The following is a 21,160-nucleotide window of genomic DNA, read 5'->3' as shown; positions in this document are numbered from 1 at the left end:
CAAACAAAACCTAAATGAAATAATTTTTATCTCTATATTTTTCTTGTTCTTGTATTCACGAACACATAATTTTTCATATGCTTTTAATTGTCATCCTATTGTTAAAACTGCATTTTAATTATTTGGATGAATTAACAGAAATACAGTACAAATAATAGGATTGCTAACGCTGTAGACTTTGCAATTATATAATATGATAGGTAAAAATACCAGTTTTGTACTTTGTTCTATATTGATTATTGTGCATTTAAAACTCACAGTCAGGACAGAAATCAGTGTGAATGCATTTAACGTGCTACAAATAATTTTAGATTATTTAATTTGAAAAGTTAGTTTTTATTTCACTTATTAAAAGCCTAAACAATAATTTCATATTATGCATTAATATTGTTTATTTTTAAATTTCCATTTTAGATTCATATTTTGAAGAACCTCCCTGTGACCAAAAGCATGACAAGCCATCACACACAACAGTACCATCAAGAGATCCTGGAAGTCTCACAGTAAATCTCCAAACTGCAGCTTGTACAAGTGATCTGTATATCAGTTCTCTACAATGATGAGATATATGGTTGGAATTAATGCCAGCGGTGACACTGGAATAGGTTTATATCAGGTTAAGTCATGTTCACATTTGTTGACTCATTTAAAATTTGTTCTCGTCACTGTTATTATGAAATTCAAATATGAGCCATGACTGTAAAATGTTTATATGCTGCAATGAAAACCTTTACAATTTCGATTTGAAACATCCAATGTTTTCATAGCATAAAAAGAAATTGCACCAAACAGTTTATAGGAAAAAGCCAGTAAAAAGCAGAGAGACAAGGGATAAGAACTGGGAAAGAGCTACATGTATGTGTGCCCGTATGTCTCATGTTTAGTCACGTAACCCTTCTCATGGGCACTGTGGGCTCTAGGAAAGACTGTCATTGCCTTGGAGAACTTCGCTTGATGATATTTTTCGTACACACATTCAACACATGACATTTTGTCACATTTGTCACTGTAAGACCTTCCTGAGGCCTTGAAATCCTCTGCCGCCTGCCCTGCGGCCTTGACAAAAGCAATGGCGTCCCTCTGGAGCGTTGCAGAACAGCACCAGTGTGCAGGTGGCCTGCCTGAGCTCCTCTCTGCACCAGATCTCTACCCCGATGCTAATAATTACTATAATTAGGGCTGCACACAGTCCTCTGGATACTTCATGCAGTATCTGGAGGACCCCCCTAAATCTTCCTGGCTCATGACGTTGGGGGTCTGATATTGACCTGTCACAGGCTCAGACAGGTCCCTCCTACTTTCTTTCGGCAATCTCCTAACACCTACAAGGAACAGTTTGGGAATATTTTCACCATTCGTTAAGTCTTCATGTTTTATCTATGCTATTTGCAGGAAAACCTGACGTAGCTGGGCTCCCACCCTGCCACGTTGGCCAACTTCACCTCACTGCTTCCTTTGTATACTTGGCTGTCTTTACCTATTTAGTGTTTTTTGTCAGCTGTCAGAGACACACAGATTGTTTATTTTTGGTGTTTTTACGGTGCCTTACTGCTGTCTTTAAGTGTGCCTTCTAGGGATTATAGCCCTACAAATACTACATGCTAAATTCAATAAAACACTGCCCCATAAATGAGAGCTACACAAGCCCCAGCAACCTCGGTTGCAGACATGAAGTAAATCTCCCCAGTCAGTAAGAATACAAAGAATACTCTAGAAATTCATCTCACTATTTAATATCTAAATTTCTTACACAAAAGGCAATTGAGGACTTCTTGAAGAGCATTATATAATAATTCCCAGACAAAAACTGCATTAAGATAGAGTTACAATTGAACATACATATCAATAATTTAAGGTAAAATACATTACAGGGTATATATTTAGCCCCAAGCAAGATTTACAAATCTAGGAAGTTTACAGATCTGGTTATAGTGAAAAGAAAACCAAGGGTGTTTAAGAATTGGAAATGTGAAAACAGCTGCCTCAGAACAGTGTAATGCGATGGCCACTATGAAAAAGGAGGCAGTATGCCTTTGGCATCAGACCCAATGAAAACATTACTTCAGTTTTCTAAAAAGGAAAATTCTTTGTGGAATTCTTTGAAGGAAAATATATGGCAACCACTATTGAAGAAGGCACTCAAAAAATCTGACTTCAAATATTGAATAATTTAAGAGACCTATTAATAAAACTGTTTTATAAGTATGTTTCATTACGAATTCTCAAAATAATATTTATAAAGTAAGTTATATCACTTTGAATAATACATTGTGGTCTTGAAATCCCAGCTTTAGGCATTAAAACTCAACTCAGTATAGAACCACTATTTGTGCTTCCAGACTTTGTTCATTTTTGTCTGGAAAACACCTGGGCTATCCTATGGTTTAAACTAAGAGACCTAGGATCCCAAGTTGTACAAAATAAAAAGACTTAGGGGTCCTATTTTCCTGAAATCATAGAAGGATTTTTGAAAATTTCACACAAATAACTGAATACACAAACATAATTAAAACTCTTAAAATACGGAATTATACTTAACGCAGGTTTCTTGTCCCAAAAATACATTGCTAACCATGGTGCTCACAACCATTTCTTATGCCCAAACATAAAATCAGCTCACTCGTGGCAGTGCAAACTAAAGCTTGAATAACAGCCTTGTTCTCCAGCAGATCGCAAAGTACTTTACAAATGAAAATGGACTGATATGGCAATTGTTGGACATGCACAGCATCCAGTGAAGTCACAAAATGTATTTCAGGATTAAGCCATAGTCAAAGAGCCTGTTTTTGCACATTACTCACTCAAACTCCCCCTGGTTTCAAGATCCAGTGAACTCAGCAGGGATGCTTTGGTGAATGGGAAGTGCTGAACAGGGCTCTCATGGAAATTCACAACGTTCTTGTTATCATGCTGCATTACTCTTTGCTACATCACACCTCATCTTACAAGCAACACCATATAAAGGACCAAAGTAGTCTGAAATATCATAACAGTAGAAGAATCAAGAGAAAAAAGGAAAAAAAAAAAAATCCCCAAAACCTTGTTAAGCAATGCAAATGTAAGTGGAAGAGTTAAGAAGAACCCACGATGCCTGGTTGTCAATCTTATGCTTTAACCTCGAGGTCAAGAAGCCCTCTTCTGCTGTCATTGCCACAACAGACCATGAACTGAGAGTGAAAATCTGTGGGGAAACAAGGAAAATATGAGAAAGTACCTCTTCCGTCTTGGAAAAAATACCCTCACAGAACTCTTCTTTCTGATAACCACATTGCAAGATTAGGGACCAGCATTTTATATATAAAGCCAGTTCAAGACTCCTCTGAAATACAGGAAAAAATTATCTTTTCTGCCCCAGGGATGAAAGGCCAGGTCACTCCTGTGATGGAAACGAGGGGAACAGAGAGAAGGGGCAGAGCTGGGATGGAGAAGAAAGGGAGAGCCTTGGAGAGTCAGGCCAGGGAGACAAGGGACACTCTGATCCCCTCATGGCTTTCCAAGGCTCTGGCAGGGGCAAAACAGCCAGGGGGGTTATTTTACAACCCTTCCTTTCTGCAGTCCTAGCCCTCTGCCTGCTCTTTCTATGTTTTAACCCCACTTCGTTTGCATGTCCTGGTGTAAAATTTGTCATTCCTGTTAGTGCCTACCTAGACCTGACTTTACAAGTGTCTATGCTATTATTTTCCCTGGAAATAGGTATTGAAAACTGAACACTGCATTCTTTCCTATGCAGGGCTTGAAAGCTGGACTGTTAAACAATCTAAACCCTATCTTATTAATAAATTTGCCTATCTTTTTATTTTTTAACACTATCTACCACTTTTGTGGTGTTAGCCATTAATTATTTGCGAGTTTTACAGCTTCCTTTGAGCTCATATTTGGTTTTCCAGCTATTATATTTTTAATTTCACAAACAGAATTTTAATACACTGCCTACTGCAGCCATAAATCACTTAATGTGCTAGAAAGCAGATTGCTCAGTAATTGCCATTCTGTTTACTACACTTATGTAAGCAATTTAAATACGATTGACTTTTCAAACTTAGAAACAGTGTAAGGAGACTGAGAAGGGAATACAGTATAAGCGTAAACAGCAATCAGCAGTCATTGTTTTCACTTGCATTAGAATCAATGTTTAAAAAAAATAAGTACCAGGACAATTTTATGAAGCACTAGTGACTCAATGGCTGCTGTTCAGGCCCCAGTATCAACAGCTCATCTCACCTTATCATTTTCCAGACATAGAAGAGCTAATGGAGACAACACGCTCTCCCTTGGATTTGATAAGAGGAGCTGAGAAACATGCTGTGTTGTTTTTCAGACACTCTTGGCTAAGCCAGAAAAAAATTGAGAGATATCAAAGGCAAAAATCTCTAAGTAGAAGACAAGAGACTCTTGGTAGACTGTGACAGGGAATCTGCGTAAGCGACACGGCAATACTCTTTAATTTCTTCACAAAAGTTAAAAATCTAAACCACTAAAACAATTACACCAGTGGTAAACATGGGCTTTCCTGGTAGATGTTTTTTACCAGTCTCTTACCATAATATTTATCTTATCAGACAGCACATCTAGACCTTTATTCACACGTAAGAGGAGTATAAACCATTCTGCTACAGCTTTTGGATCCAGATTGGGACAGCCTAAAGTTTCTCTGTGCCTAGCCTTTCCTATTGGGTGTTTTGGCATCCTAAAAGAGATAATATTAAATATAATAATAATATTTGGCATATGCATATCAGTAGGCACATTGGTCTTAAGCCATCTGAATCTGGACTTCCAGCGTAACATCCCTCTTGTTTACATGGGAGTATGTATACCTATAAATAAAGATATCGTTTATCTTATCTATAAATGACTTTTTTTTTTTTTTTTAATTTATGGTCAAGCCTAACACTTACAATACTGTTTGCCTCCTCAGCACCCTCAGATTTCACCATCTCTCTTCTAACACCTCTGGGCCTATTTAGAAAATACACTGAAAGATCTCCAACAGCAGTATGTCAGGAAATGCAACTTATATAGCATAAACTCAACTTGTTTCATAATGGCAATAATCTGTAGCCCTTTTTCAGAAGATCAAGTTTACCAGAACTGGTTTCCTTCTCTTACTCCTCCTAAAATGTTTATATTTTTTTGCCCCGAACCCAAAATATTCTTTGTTGTGCTCCTATACTTCTACTCTACTTTCAAAGTCAAGAAATGAGGCATCTTATGAGCTCCTGTCCTAGGGATATCCAGGGAGAAATGATCACAGCCCAAGGAGCAGAAAGTGTGGAGATGAGGTACCCGAACCATGTAAACCGTAAGATGCCACAAAAGCACATTCGAATGGAAATAATTTGGACTTTTTCTGAATTCCTGTGATTTTGAAGTGAGATGTTTTATTCGGCAGATAAAGATTTCCATGGAAACCAGCTGGATTTGTGAAAGAGCCCATTTAGTAAAACTCCATAAATGTCCATTTTGAAAGGATTTAAACAGAGAACAGTTGACTGAACTTCTAGTCGCTTTGGAAACAGCTCGGAGGTGAAGCCCAGGCTCCTATTCACACACTGGACTGTCGTTTCTTTTGCCCAAAATGTAGTCACTTTGCTTCATTCCTAGTACTTCAAACTTGTTTCATAGAGTCACTTACCAGACATAATTGATGCCATTTTACATTGTTTAGTTGAAATAAAATATTTATGGAGACAGCACAAGCAAGACAGAATAAGGCAGTTGCTGATACGTTGCATTTTCCATTGCAGCAGTTATTTCCATTAGGCTGCAGATACTTTTCTTCTATTTGGGTTATTATATGGCAAGACTAAATGCATGAAGTTCGAGAGTAATTAAATTAATTTATGAGTTCTTTGTTCCAACGCAGGTTGAGTCCTAACATCAAAACTTACAGTTTCTGTACAATAATTAGCACTTATATTACTCTCTGTACTTTCAAAACACAATTATTGGCTAATTCATAACACACTTTTCTGATCCTTAAGGGCGGTTGTGCTGGTTAACAAGATAACCAGAAGGGAGTTATGAAATGTCAAGGAGAGAGTCAGTGCCCACTGACTGTCAAAACTCTGGTGTTCTCTTTCCCAACACCATCATCTGTTTGTTACATTTTGCTTTTGAATTTTCTTAACTGCAGACTGCATAATTTTACATTTTTACTGAATCCAACCCAGGAAGGATAAGAATATGAACTCTCTTCTGGCAGTAAATACTGAGACAGCCTTACAAACAGCTGGGAAGGATTAGTAGCAACCCATCATAGAGAAGATACACTGAGTTATCATCCTTTATAAAGGGGCTGAATGTCTAAGATGCAAGTTTCAGAGCACCTACCAGAGATGCAGGGCATATAATTGCAGGAAAAACTAACGCAGCTACATTACTCTTGGGACACAAGCTGGACTACATGTGTGTTATCCTCCAAGCCATGTAGGCAGATCATCCTTATTCAGACCTAGCTTGGATTATTTAAATCAGAGGCTGCTCGAATGGTTTAGGTGGTGGGCATCTCCACACAAAATTTTGCACAAACACACACATACACATGCATAACGCCATGGAGGTTTAAAAAGAACAATATTGAAAAGTATTGTGCACATACACATACTGAAGTGGCCAGATACACAAATTCTCAGCACTCACATGAAAAATGAAATCACAGAATGACAAACCAGAGCATCAGGTTCTTGCAGCTCCCTCCTCCATCACCTTCTCCCTTCGTGCTCAGTCCCCATTGCCACATGCCTGTCTCCACAAATTTGGGCACAGCCAGCAAAATCCCCACTGAGGCCTACTCTGCAGGCCCATTTTCATATAATTTTCTTTTCAAAGGTACCCAGACTGGTGCAAAAGCAAACCATGAAAATCAGTTCTTGGCAATTGCTCTCAGTCTCCCCCTCTGCATGCTCTCACATGGGCTGTCCACATGTGTCACAAGATAGAAGACTCACGGACAGCACTGCAAATGTGTGACAACTCGTTAACGTGCTTAAGTCATACACGCATATACATAAAATTTGCCACATGTCACTATTAACACAGTTAGAGCAAGATTTTAGGAAGGTTTATAATGTTCTGGTGGGGATGGACCTTGCTGTCCGCAATGCAAAACCTGTCCTGATCCACATCATGCAGTTTATCACCACATAAAGATATCCTGAAATGCCGAGCACTGAGACTTGCAAAGGCAGCTGATGAGTTTGACCTGAGTTTTGGGGGCCCAATGGAGACGAACATAAGGATCCAGATTTATTGAGTGGGAAAAGTCAAACAATTCTGTCTAAACCAATTAAAAGCAAATATGAAAGAGGTTAAGTGTTAAAAATAGTAACTATTACTTGGGTTTGTCTCACGTGTTTCCTTTGCAAACTAAAAAGGGAATTAGAGTGTCACTAGAAAGTACTTCAAGGTGTCTAATAACAAACTTTCCAGAAAGGTGACTAATGCCAGACTTCTAAGTCCATTTTTTAGCTACTGAACATGATTAAAATTAAAGAAGTGATCATTCCCATAGTTCAGCAGTGCAGCAGATCAGAATATTGGTATTTCGGAGTTTAACTTTGAGCACCTGGCTGAGAGAATATTAACACTAATATCTTTGAAACCATCTTCAACCCTAAAAAATTACATTCAATAGATACTAGAGCTTCTAAAAGAAGATGGATTCTCAAGGTAAAATATAACGAAAATTTAACTTTTTAGATAAATGATGTTATATCTTTAAAGGCTTCTTCACACTGAACTATGGTTAATACTTAATTTTAAAAAATTCCATTTAATTCATCTTTCACTTAAGTCTCTAATGTAGCATTATACAGTAACCCACACAGATGAGAGAGGCTAAAATCTATGATAATATGTATATTCAGTGCATTCATGTATTCTGTAAAAGATTTTCTTACTCAAAATTAATATTAAAAAAGGGGTTTTTTTGAAGTTGACATGACATATGACATTCTTTCAATGATTCTGCAGTTAATTAAGTATTTTCAATGAGTCTGTAGTTAAGTATTGAGATTGACAATGAAGCCTAAATCTGATTCTCTATTTCTCTTGTCGACTGCCAGTTTAACAGCCACGAAAAAGAAAGCAACGTAAGAAAGAATGACGTGGATCAAGATCATGGAAAAAAGGGAATTTATTTTAGAAGTAGCTCAGTAGTAAAGATTTTCAGAGGCTTTGAACTGACTTGCTAAAAGATAGTTTTATCTTGGGCACAGTTTAGTGTGTGATCTGATGCTGTATGAATTCTTACTTATCCTTCACATGCACTTACAACCTAAGAATGTGTGTCATATTGACAGCTGTGAAGAAATGTATTGCAGGCATCCCATGCAGCTCTTAAAACCTGTCTCTGTGGACCCTAAACTCCAGTTCCCAATGGCTGCATATGTTTATGTGTGAGCACACATAAAAATCTACTCAATAGCATTGCTATTATTTGTGAATAATGATACGATCACCTGTACATTAAGTGCACTACAGATCAGTATTTATACTTTCACTGAATATCCCTCATGTTGCATCTCTCAACAAGCAGAGATAGGAGCTCCGAAGGCAGACGGAGCAGGGTGACTATTCACCATTGTGAGTGAAATCCTTTAAAGACTGTGCATGCAAGCACAGTGCTCAGGATCAGACAAGAACAAATCCTCCCTTTGCCTCTTTGTCCCCCTCTATTTAAATAGTGCATGCTTTATTTTTTATTTCTCACGCTCCACCATCATTCTCACCCAGAGGTATAATAAGAAATTCAAATCAACCAATCAATTTATCTAAAATCATGTTACAAGTAAATAATTATTTTTAAGTCTCCTATCTTGTATTGAAACTCTTAATTTGTTATTTTTCTACTGGAATCACAGCCTTAAGTTCTCTGTGATTTTTCCCATTTTTTTCCTACTTCTATTAAAATAATGATTGTACTAACTTGCCTCAAAACTTATTTCTGAGAGAAAGTGTTGCCTAGTGGTTAAACCAAAGGCACAGGGCTCAAAGAATTTATTTCTGGCTTCATTAACACTTCATCTGGTGAGTTGGAGAAAGCAATTTCAACTGTCTGTGTAGCACTTTACTAGTAGCTACTTCCCAGAGACACCAGAAGAGTTTAATTCACCTGATCTCAGCTTTGTCCATCCAATCGAAGTTAGTAATTGAAGTTCCCTCTGTAACCTGTAAGAGACTCATCCCAAATTCTGAACAAGCTCAGAGAACTTGGGCAACCAGCTTAGCCAATGGCTCAAAAAGAAAAATAAAAAATTACTTTTTCATTTGTATTTGCCTAGCTCATCAACACAATTAAAAGAAAATCACTGCATGTGCCAAGAACTATAAACTTTAAAAATAAGTATGATGAAAGACTGCCCCTAACACCTGCATTGACCTCACTGTGAATTTTGTGCTGAGAGCAGCTGCAGTAGTGGGCCAAGAAAATCCTGATATGCCATCATCTTCTGTGATATTTAGCAATGCTATCGTAACAGCTGCCACTGCATGGCAGACTTGCTGTCTTTCCTCAGCATGAGAGATCCCCATAAACAGGCTATTATCCCCACATCCTTTGGGAAGCCTCCATATCATGGATCTTGATTCTCTCCTCTAGTTGCGCTTTTGCCCTTGCTAATGTTTTGCAAGGAGAGAAGACGACAACAGAACTTCTCTCTTCAATTTGTTTCTTTCTAACTAAGCGCTAGAGCAAATCCACCTTGAACTTACTTGAAAGCCATACTTTTTTTTTTTTTTTTAATTTTCTTTCTTTTTATCAGATTCAGGAGTGGTTCTCTAGGAAACCCCAGGAGACTATACTTCTAATTTCGATCCAAAACATTTTTCTTGCTCAGCACTTTTACAGAGAATCATAGAATCATAGAACAGTTTGGGTTGGAAGGACCTTCAAAGCTCACCCAGTGCCACCCCTGCCATGAGCAGGGACATCTTCACCAGATCAGGTTGCTCAGAGCCCCGTCCAGCCTGGCCTGGGATGTCTCCAGGGATGGGGCATCCACCACCTCTCTGGGCAACCTGGGACAGGGTTTCACCACCCTCAGCGTAAAGAAATTCTTCCTCATGTCTAACCTGAATCTCACCTCCTTTAGTTTAAAACCATCACCCCTAGTCCTGTCATAACAGACCCTGCTAAAATGTCTGTCCCCATCTTTCATACAGGTCCCTTTTAAGAATTGAAAGGCCACAATAAGGTCTCCCCGGAGCTTTCTCTTCTCCAGGCTGAACAACCCTAACTCTCCCAGCCTGTCCTCCCAGCAGAGCTGTTCCAGCCTCTGATCATTTCTGTGGCTCCTCTGGCCCCTCTCCAACAGGTCCATGTCTTTCCTGCACTGAGGGCTCCAGAGCTGGACACAGGACTCCAGGTGGGGCCTCACGATAAATTACTGCAGAGAAAGCTTAAATTTTTAGTATTCATGTTCTCCAGGGATGTAAGCTGAAAACACAGGGATTGTACATAACCTGCATTTTTGTATTAGTTTAAGCACATGACCATCAGTAATATTGACTACATTGTGAAATTTCATCCAGTTTATGGAGTGTTTTCTATTTTCAGTCACGTCTCTAAGTGAGTGAAGTAATCCACCTGAAGCCAGAGAAAGCCAGGTTTCTAGCGAGCTTCTGAACTTTATTAAAATTAAACATATTAAACTGTTTAGATATAAAATATTTTTGTGAAGAGTCTTCAGTATCTTGAATAGCCCAATCACCCAGGACCAGTTTCAAGTTACTATAATAGTGTCTAAACTTAAAGTTGTGTAGGCTATCATGAAGACTAGAAAAAGCAGTAGCAATGAAACAGGATAGACTTTTACTAACTGTAAGTAAAGAAGGAAAAACATCTGGCACTGAAGGTAACTAAAAAGCAACACAACAAAGAAAGAAGCTGCATCTTTGCAAAGTGCAAAAATAAATAAGAAAGAAAAGAGAACACCTTTAAAGTAAATAGATGGAAATAAATATGAGCTTCTAAAGTCCTAAGATGCACAAAACGATGTAAATGTGAAAGAATTAAAATAGCAAAAGTGTTAGTAAAATTTATTGCTTAAAAAGTAAAAAAGAAAGTAAACACAAAATGTCTTTAGCATGTAATGCTTTTTTTTTTTTTTCAGATAAAAGCACAATTAGAAACTGGATAAAAGAAAGAGAATGAGAGAAGAAAGAAACACTAAAATGAGTGCAGAAATAGTTTCAAGCGTTTCTCTCAATCTGGTGCTAAAGTGCATTATTCCTGGGCTCCCCTCTGCTGTCTCAGCAGCACCCTCCCTACTGCAGATCCCACTCCTCACACTGCGGTGAGACTCAAACATATGGTTGCAAATGTTCCTCTATTGCCAGAGATATAAGCCCAGGGTTTTAATTAAAAAGAGAAGCTATTCCTGTACTATCGCTGCAGTTGCAAAATTGTTACTCCTGTTGCTGCTGAGAAACTATTAAAAGGCCAGTACACAAGTCCATACAGATATTTTCCAATGTTAGAAGGTCTTGTTTTCTGAAAAAGCCGTTATGTAAGGAAAAAACCATGGGTGAAATAGATTTCAGTTTAGTGAACACTAAAACAGGGAAGAAAAAGGGAAAGACTTTGTAGCCCATACTTAATGGTTAAATTAGCAGCTGCAAATGTAACAGCTGTTGCAAATAGAAAATCAACTCCACATTTGTATTCCCAATGAGACTTATTCATGGTTACCTTAATAAAACAGTAAAAAGAGGAAATTACTAAACTTTAATTAATAAATTGCTGAAGAAAAGCAAGTAATAATCTCTAGCTTGAGGATTTAACAGATACACAATTTTTTATGTACGTATACATATAATAAAGCAAAGAAGGTTGTATATGAACTACAAAGAACTAAACAGGACCTGCACTACAAATGGAGCTCAAAAACCCCCACAGAACTTCATGTTATCACATTTAAAATGAAAACTAGAAAAGACAGGTTTTAAAAGGAAATAATGCTTTTCCTGCACAGTTTCCTACAGTTGACATTGACAACTTTATGAAAGAATATACTATTTATAGAAATTTAAGCCTGTTGATGGAAACAAGAGCTAAATATGACTGAATTACAAAATAAGTACTCAAACTGAAACATTTATGAAAATGGGAAATGAGAAAGCTCTGGAGTGTGTAAGAAAACAGCAAACACAGTCTAGCAGACTATGATGACTACATTAAACACAAATGAATCTGCACAGAAACATTAAGAAAATATATCAAAGCCATAACATGTTTCATATATAATGAATGCTCAATATTTTAGACAAAGCAAAAAAAATTAGAATTCTGCTTTTTATAAAATATTCAATGTTGGATGAGTTACACTATGTAAGTCTACTGGGAATGTGATTTTTAAATTTAACAGAGGAATTAAAATATAATCTTTTATGTCTTAGGAAAATCTTACAAGGACCTGTCTTTAAAAGAACATTTATAACCCCTGGTGCTTCTTCAGCTGTGGCATCTGAAGAGCCCTAGAAATATCTGCCCGTGCTGGGGCAATGCCCACGTACACAGGCAGAGTCACTTGGGACTGGACTTAATCTGCATTAGAGTGCAGCTAAATATAGAGTAAAACTTGCAATGAAATTATAAAGTTGAAGACTTTGCTCCAACATTGTAAAAATAAAAGCAGTGGATTCTAAATAACATGCAGCAAAAGCTATACCTGAGGTCAGTATCTGACATGGCCAGACAAGTGGGGTACTCTTTTGGTAGCAACATTTGTCTTGAGGGAACCATAGTTACTATATCAAAATGACAACATCTAACCATGCACTTTAACTGCTGACATAACCTGGAGTACTCAAGGATTAGTTTAAGTGCCAGAATTTTAGTTTTGAGCACACTAATATAATATGGTATGATTTGGTACATTTCACGAAGTAGTGTATTACAGCCACAAAATACTGTTAAGCATCTTAATTTATATAGAAATCTTTGCAACAGAGAGGGAATTTGTTGCTTAGGGAACTTCTGCACTTCTGTTGAAGCAAAACATGTTACAATTATTAGAAGAAGGAGAATAGGTTTTGGCTTTATCATCTGCAATCTGGCTAACCTCTTCAGTGGGCATCCGATGGACAAGCAAGGGAGGCATAGGCCTGACATTTAATCGGCTGGAGAAAACAGTTTACCATTATTGAACCTTGGTACAAAAACTTTATGAGTGATTAAAGAAACACTAGAGTTAGGGGTGTCACTGTAAAAAGAGGGGTAAAATAAAGAGAATATAAAAACCCACAGTCTTTGATATTGCTATCTGAATGAGACTGCAGTCCTCGTCTCCTACATAGGAGAACTTTGGTGCATTATCAACTATTATGTATAAATTAGGATCTGAAAAAAAAAAACCCTAAAATGAAAAACTTCTATGGTTTTGGAACACAGAAAAATAAAATATACTACCATAATGTTGAGCTTTCTCATTTCTATTACTCCTTCCTTCTCAGTTTTCCTAATTTAAAAAAATGCACTGAACTTCTCAACAAAATTCACTACCTGAACTTCAGCAGGACAATCTATGAAACATACCTCTAAACTGGTTTTTGATTTTATTATTCTTTAGAGTGGCGATATTTTCCAGCTGAGAACAAGGAGAGGATTTTTCAGCCCCCTCTGGTCAGCAGGACGGGATTCAGTGCAAATACCACTGTGCTTTGTCCTGCTCTTTCTTCTCCCTAAGCTGTTGGCCACTGTTGGAAACAGGATCCTCAGCAAATGGCCTTTGGTCAGATCCAGCTTGGCCATTCCAAGGTCATGTTATATTCTTTAATACACATGCATGAAATACAACCGTAACAACTTGCATTCTTTGGCAATTGGATACAGGGGCTCCAGATGAAAGTCATCTGCCGTAATGCAACTTTATACAAGTAATTAAGCCCCATTGATTTTCGACAGCTGGGAGTAGGAGCCTTTAACATGAGTATTCACATTTCAAAGTATAGAAGTGACCTAGACAAATATGAATAAATACAATCATTTATTCTTCCCATATATTTTTAATCTACCTTATTTCTGCAGCATCTGGAAAGGTTAAACATCTGAACCAGGAATATATACGATTGTTGTACCAGAACAGGAGACAAGTTTTTGTATTTTGAGACGGGAATTGGGAATGAAACAGGGGAAAGAGCTAAAAAGTATCCATGGCTGCTCAGGGAGAGACCTGTAAAAGTGATCCCTGGATTTCTACTCTGAAATTTTAAAAAGAGCAGGTCTCGTGCACTAGCAGGTCAGACAAGCATATAAGACAAGGAACACATTTTTATAAAAGCTGATGTTGCTTGTGAACATCGTGTCTGCTGCTACTCACTTTGTGAGCCTCTCAGATTCGAAGTACGTCCTGCATAAAAACCTGGAAGCATAAAGTGTTTCCCTATGTTTTATATATTCCCCATTTTAATTTCTAATTTGTTGCTTAATGAGGACATGCTGTTCCAACCTAAGTTTATTTTCCAGGAAGGAAAGAACTAAAACGTAAATTTATTGCCATAGCTGCCACAAGACCCTTATAACTGTAGGTGCAGCTCTCTAATAATTTCCTGAGCTGACATCTGCAAAGAAGGACACTGTCTGTCACAGTGTCTGTCCGATACTCTGACTAAATCTCAGCTACTCACCGCACAGCAGGCACAGACCCCCCGAGCAAGCAGTGAACAGCTAATTCAAAAGGTGATAAAGCAGAAATCTTCTCGCTGCAACCACTTTTTGACCTCTTCATTGCCAGCTGGCCTAATCAAACTGTAATCAATAAATGCTTTCCCTCTATGCAAGCTGTTAAGAAAGGAAGTTAATTGGCTAGCTTGAAAGATTTAAAGCACATGGAAATTTGGGGTGGTTTTAACAGTTTTTCAGGGTTATTGTGAGGGAAGAGCTGCAGAGAGACTGCAATGCAGCACCACGGAGCTCACAGACCACTGACACCGAGCGTTGTGCAAAAATCTTAGGGCTAAGTTCTACCTTTTCATGCTGCCACAGGGGAACACGAACATTAGAGACTAAAATGTGCAATAAAGCTTTTGAGCAGCTTCTTTGGGAGTCCAGTATTCTGTCTCACCCCTCTCCCACACTGTGTCTTTCAGGACAAACTGTTATTTCAGTGAAAGTTCACTCTCCATTCAAAATGTATTTTGGTTTCACTGAAAAAAAGGTTTTGTTTTGTTTTGATTTAGTTTGTTCATTTTTTTTTGTTTTCTTAACTCCTTCCCTACTGGGCTGTAAGTTACAACTGTTACCATTACAATCAAAGTATGTCCTGCATAAAAACCTGGAAGTGCAAAGTGTTTCCCTATGTTTTATACATTCCCCATTTTATTTTCTAATTTATTGCCTAATGAGGACATGCTGTTCCAACCTAAGTTTGTTTTCCAGGCTCAGATTTTTATTTTGTAGAAGAGAAGGGTCTACTCACTGTCTCCATATTTATATAATGTTTCAAAAGAGATCTGAGAGTTGCTAAGCTGAGAGTTAAAACACTTCTAAGAATATTAAAAACTGGAGAGCAAAGCTAAATATAAGTGATTAGTTCCTCTTCTAATTTTGTTCTTAGTAGGTTTCGACCTTTAACTCCTCTTTAATTTCATTTCAGCCACGTGCAGAAGATTTGAGCAGCACATGACTATAAAAAGTCATCTTTCTGAAGCCTGCAGGATGGCGAGTGTGCTTTGAACACACGCATAACCCCATGAACTACACCTCCTGTGATTGTTAGAGATCATGATGCTTAACATTAGTTGACATCCATTTACACAACACACGTGTACATAAGATACAGTACACAGGTTATCTTCAGTTTTTAAAATAAAAGTAAGGAATGACTCAAAAAGCCCAGGGTTATGGCCATTGTTCCTAAAGCTATAAACATATACTCTCACTGCTGAGCTCTGATTTTTTAATCTCTGTGATTCATTTTCCACTTGATCCTAAAAATATTTCCATATTTCTGTCCACAGAATTTGCATTTTTGTTTGGACTTTCATACCTCTTTTTTTCTCTTCTATTTCTCAGAGGGATGAGGGAAACAAAGATGGTGAGTGGATGTGAGGAAAACAGACTGAAGAGAAGAAGAGCTGAGGAGTTGTTCTCAATTCTCCATACTATCCCTTGTGAATTAATATTTCCATTCAGCTTCCCATGAAATCGCTGCTTGTACCTTCCATTCTGCCTTTGTTCACTGTATCTGTGCACTTTTATGAAATTTTCTGCTATTTCCAAGACAACTTTCAAGCGAGGGGCAGGCAGCGTGGTTTGGGTAAGCACCATCACCAGCCACAAGTCTGAGAGCCTTCCAAACATTCTGTGATGACATTCCAATTTACCTGAGCTAGTCTCTGCATTTGTATATTTCAGACATGATGAGAAAGCAAAGTGTCATGCTATCAAGAGGAAAAACTATTCAAGTTGATGGCAGGCACTGGATTTTATATTTTTGCAGAAGTTGCCATTCTTGTGAGATTTGCTGCCCAGTCTGTACACGTAAATGTGAGGGGAGTTCATATGAGGCTTAGATGAACTTTTGACTGTTTGAAACAAGGAAAAGGAAATTTAAACTTTCAAAGCTATTTCTATCGTAGTCACCTCATTTTCTTCCCACAGGAAAGTCTATTATTTCGTTTTTGAGACATTGCCAAGATAAGTGTGCTGTAAGCTTTCTTTTACCACATAAAAACTAGATTATTGGAACACAAGCTTTTTCAACTCACAGTCTTAATTGCTAATCATCAGCTGGATTATAGTATTGACTGGTACTTCTATTATCATCACTTAATACCTAAAATATCAATAGCTAAATGTTTCATTGAATTAATTTGTTTGAAACAACATCTAAAGGCTTAATAAACTGTAAAAGACTAAAAAAAAAAAGGTATTAGTTAGCATTTGCAGTGCTTATTCTTGGATCTCCCCAGAAAAACTAAAGCTGTAATAACAACTTGTAACTTCCAGTATGAAAATGGAAAAATCAAGCTACAAGCCCACTTTGCTTATATACTTTACTAGTATTGGAAGCATTTTAAAGTGAGGAGTCCCTGAGGAAAGCACAACTGTACAGTTTTAGGACTGTGTTTTATGACTATGTTCCAATATATGCTTCAAGATGAAGTATGGTAAATTAGAGATCAGGTATAAATTGCAGAGAAAGGACAAAAAGAGTTGTGCAGGATCTTCAGAGTAAGAGAAGTATTTATGCTGATATAGAGTGTGTTTGTCTTTCTGTGTGACCTGTAAATTCTTAAATAATTCTCTGGGAAGGTTATTTAAGCAACTCTTTTAAATCTGCTTCATCTTTTTTTTTTTTTTCCCTGTTAAGGATTTTTTAAAGAAAGAAATACTTCATTTCACATCTATACTTACACAGTTTATGTCAGATTAAATACTCCAGCAGTAAGATAACACATTATGTAGTACTACTATCTTAAAATATTCAATCATTTCCTATAATAAGGATAACTTTTGGGCTTGTTCTTCACTAGGTCCTGTCTTCAGCGTGTCTTGAATGATTTGGATGAAACAGAAAACCGTCTGTGCTTCACTGACAACAGCCAGGACTAGTCTGCCCTCAACAGGGATTTTGGTGAACGAAGCAGCATTATTAGAAAAATACAATAAATATGCAATATAATACTTGATGGATATTATCAGCATCATTTGAATTTCATGTTCACCGAAACTGAATTTGACGTATTGCAGAGCTAGTGAAATGCATGAGAAAAGTATGACAACTAAAAGTTCAAATATAATAGGAGAAGTCTGTCAAGTTATGTATTTTGCTGTGCATTAACAATGACATAGAACAACTCTGAAATGCCAGTGATAGCTACAAGTACTCAGACACCATGGTGATAATTGCAGCAGAAAATCACCAGACAGCAAACGAGACTGCCGGAACTAATGGGAACATGGTTTTATTCAGAATCCAGTGTGGATAGCCATCTGTAATGGAATTGCTTTTCAGTACTTTTTATTTGAAATCACTGATTATTGCTTATGCATTTTTATATTAATATGTTCCATTTATTTAACTAAAAACAGATACTTGCAATTTCATGTGTTCTTATCTGCCCATTTCTTAGAATGGTCTAATTTATTCTGCTTGGTGACTCAAGTGCGGATAAACCAATAAACGGATGCATGATACCAGATCTGAAGCACAATTGTATGTTTGACTAAAATACCAGCTGTTTTTCTCTTTGTGTGCCATCAGAAGGATCCAGAGAAACAAAAGAAGGTATCATGCTGGATAAATTTTGGCACTACTAATTAATCTCCACAGTGTCTCTCAAAAAACTGACTAGTTGAACCTGGTATTAGAGCTGTTCTGTTTCACCTGAGACCTACATGTGTCCTAGGCTGTGCTCAATTGGGCAGAATCAACAACTTGTGTTGACAGGTCATAGCAGGAGTTGTGAATTGGACTGGAACAGTTTACTGAAAACTGATAAAACGGTGCCAGCAAGTCTTCCCAGACACCTGTGGTTGCTGAATTCACTTGGAAAGAGTTTTGAAGTAAGAGCTACTGCAGTGGAAAACCATCTTTAGTTCCTATCAGAAAGTAATATTCCTTCATTAATTCCTTGAGAGCCTCAGACAGGAAAAAAAATGGACAATGGGAAGGAGTTCTGTCACTTAACTCTGGACTCATAATATCCATCAATGTCTACTTCTTCCCACTGAAACTAGCTTAAGCTCTAGAAGGTTAAATATCAAATACCAAAAGGTGGATGAGATACATCCCACCCTCAATGTCTGATATTTTGCTGAATTTCCTGTTGATGCTTTTATTTAGAAAGCCATCATTTTCCCTAATAAGTACTTGTTATCTGGTGCTAATTGCCTTGGAGGTACAAGGACACTCATCCAAAAGTAATAATGGGAAACTCAATGCATTTAGCGTGAAGCATTTATCTTTGTTTAAATCTGATCTGACTTTCTGAAGCAAATTCAGATCTTCCTGGCATTTCTCTTCATTCTCAAACTTTTTGCACTGTCTCCAGAAGGAGAACAGAAAAGAATGTAGATTAAGCAATAATGAAAATAAAATGATCAACTAAGTTTTGATGACTGTCTTATTCTATGCACATCTAAAGTTATTTCTTATAGTTGCATAAGCTACTATATAAGACAAAAATACAGCCATTTCCTTGGGATAGAATTGCCCCTTGAAATTTCATTCCAGATGACTTCTGACGATAGCTGGGAAAAACACTATCTAGTGTAGCCTCATCCTGTTAAATGGGTGGCTTTACAGCACTTAATCTTTTACCATATGTCTTTAAGTGTATTATTTTGCTTACCCTCTGGCTGGTATTGTGCTATGATTGTTACCGTCTGCCCCGCTCCTTTCAGCGCAGCCGCAGCCTGCTCATGGGTAGCACCTCGAAGATCAATGCCGTTCACCTACAGAAGGGATGCAAACAACAACAGGGCTGAGTAGTTCAACATTAGACAGAAAAACAGAGGTGTTTTCATTTATATACATATATATATATATATATATTTAATATCTGATGGATGTAAAGGGAAATTACAAAGTCAAAAAGTCTGAGAAAATGTTACCTGTGACTGGCCATGAGGATCTGCACTAATACTGGGCTCTGTAGTTTATGTACACGTATCTGTGTTTATTCTCTGACCACTGCTTTTGGGGGGTTTCCTGCTCTACTGAGTTTACATTTTTGGTAATTTCTTCATCGATCAATTTCATTTTATATCTAAAAGTGAAAAGATAAATTTTCTGTGGTGCTCGAAGGTCGGTGTCAAATACCATGGGCAAGAAAACTGCACCTTCAGCCAGACTCTAAAAGCCCGGTCTGTAGCATCAGGAGAACCTGGAGGTATATAGAGCATCTCTAACAAAAACTGCTAGTTAGAGAACTTCCAGAGCAGAAACACCATTTACCATTTTGTTTTCATGCAACCCCTCTTCTTATTGCCTAGAAATATCCCTGTATCTTGAACATCACAGCAACGGAGTCTCTGCCAGGTACATCTGTGCCACCTCTGCCTGTTGGACACTGAAAGGTCTCTCCATGGGGTTTCTCTGACCTGATGATCATTTTTGGTTGAAAAAGCAGTGAAGTGGAACAGAGCAGAACAGAGTAGGGAACCACCTATGAAATTCATGGGTAGCTTCAGATCTCTTCTGATCTGGAGTTGTGACATTGAATATTTTGTCAACAACATCCCAAGAAACAGGCACTATTTGTATATAGAATTATTAACTGTTCCAGTAATTTGAATCTTGCTTTTCAGGGGGAGTGTTACTGTCTGTCTATATTGAAGTATGTGAGATTTTTTTTGATTTTTTTTTTTTTTTGACTTTCCTCCTCACTTCTAAAGGTTTTGCCTTCATAACATTTCAGTGAAGTACAGGAAAACTGTGACATGTAAACAGGCTCAGCAGGACAGAAATCCGTTTCTGATTGTTCAAGAAAATAAAAGAAGAAAGTAAGGAAATAAAGGGTGAGTGGAAGAGAAAGAACAATGCCATAGATTTCACAGACAAACAGGCTAAAACACAGACCCCAAATTCTCAGCAATAGCAGGTTTGTGTTGATTTTTATCAAGTACTAACATAAGATGGATAAGCAAACATTGAAAATATGGATTTTATTTTATTTCAAAGTTAACAACTTTCTAAGCCTTACTAAAATAAATTTTGCTTCCCGAGGACTTCACAAATAACGGGTATTGAATCCATTATGAATACATTTATTTTGATCAAATACATTTAGAAACTGTCCCTTCTTAACTTGCCATCTTTCACCGAATTTTAGAGAATGCAATGCTTTGTGAATACAATTTTTTAGCATAGAATCATAGAACAGTTTGGGTTAGAAGGGACCTTCAAAGCTCCCCCAGTGCCACCGCTGCCATGAGCAGGGACATCTTCACCAGATCAGGTTGCTCAGAGCCCCGTCCAGCCTGGCCTGGGATGTCTCCAGGGATGGTTCATCCACCACCTCTCTGGCCAACCTGGGACAGGGTTTCACCACCCTCAGGGTAAAAAATTTCTTCCACGTTTGCATGACAAAACTATTAATCTTAAAAAAACTAATTTGTGATAGCAATAATATGAACCCTAGGAGATCTCAGAGTGTCTGATCCAAAAGACTGAGTGATGCTGTAGAACTGTTGACTGTACACACAAGTGTA

General features: G+C 37.5%; 1 protein-coding gene across 29 annotated transcripts in view; it reads right to left on the bottom strand.

Moving 5' to 3' along the window:
* DLG2 (discs large MAGUK scaffold protein 2) overlaps positions 1-21,160 on the bottom strand; it is a 1,047,967-nt gene that overhangs the window by 193,993 nt on the left and 832,814 nt on the right. For all 29 annotated transcript variants that reach the window (XM_071798683.1, XM_071798777.1, XM_071799041.1 and 26 more), the window contains one exon: positions 19,300-19,402. In XM_071798683.1, the coding sequence (XP_071654784.1) occupies positions 19,300-19,402 (103 nt within the window). The remainder of the gene's footprint in view (positions 1-19,299; positions 19,403-21,160) is intronic.

This window comes from Patagioenas fasciata, chromosome 1 (genome assembly GCF_037038585.1).
Source record: "Patagioenas fasciata isolate bPatFas1 chromosome 1, bPatFas1.hap1, whole genome shotgun sequence".
In the NCBI taxonomy this organism is placed as follows: Eukaryota; Metazoa; Chordata; class Aves; order Columbiformes; family Columbidae; genus Patagioenas; species Patagioenas fasciata.
This window is presented reverse-complemented; position numbering and strand designations above follow the sequence as displayed.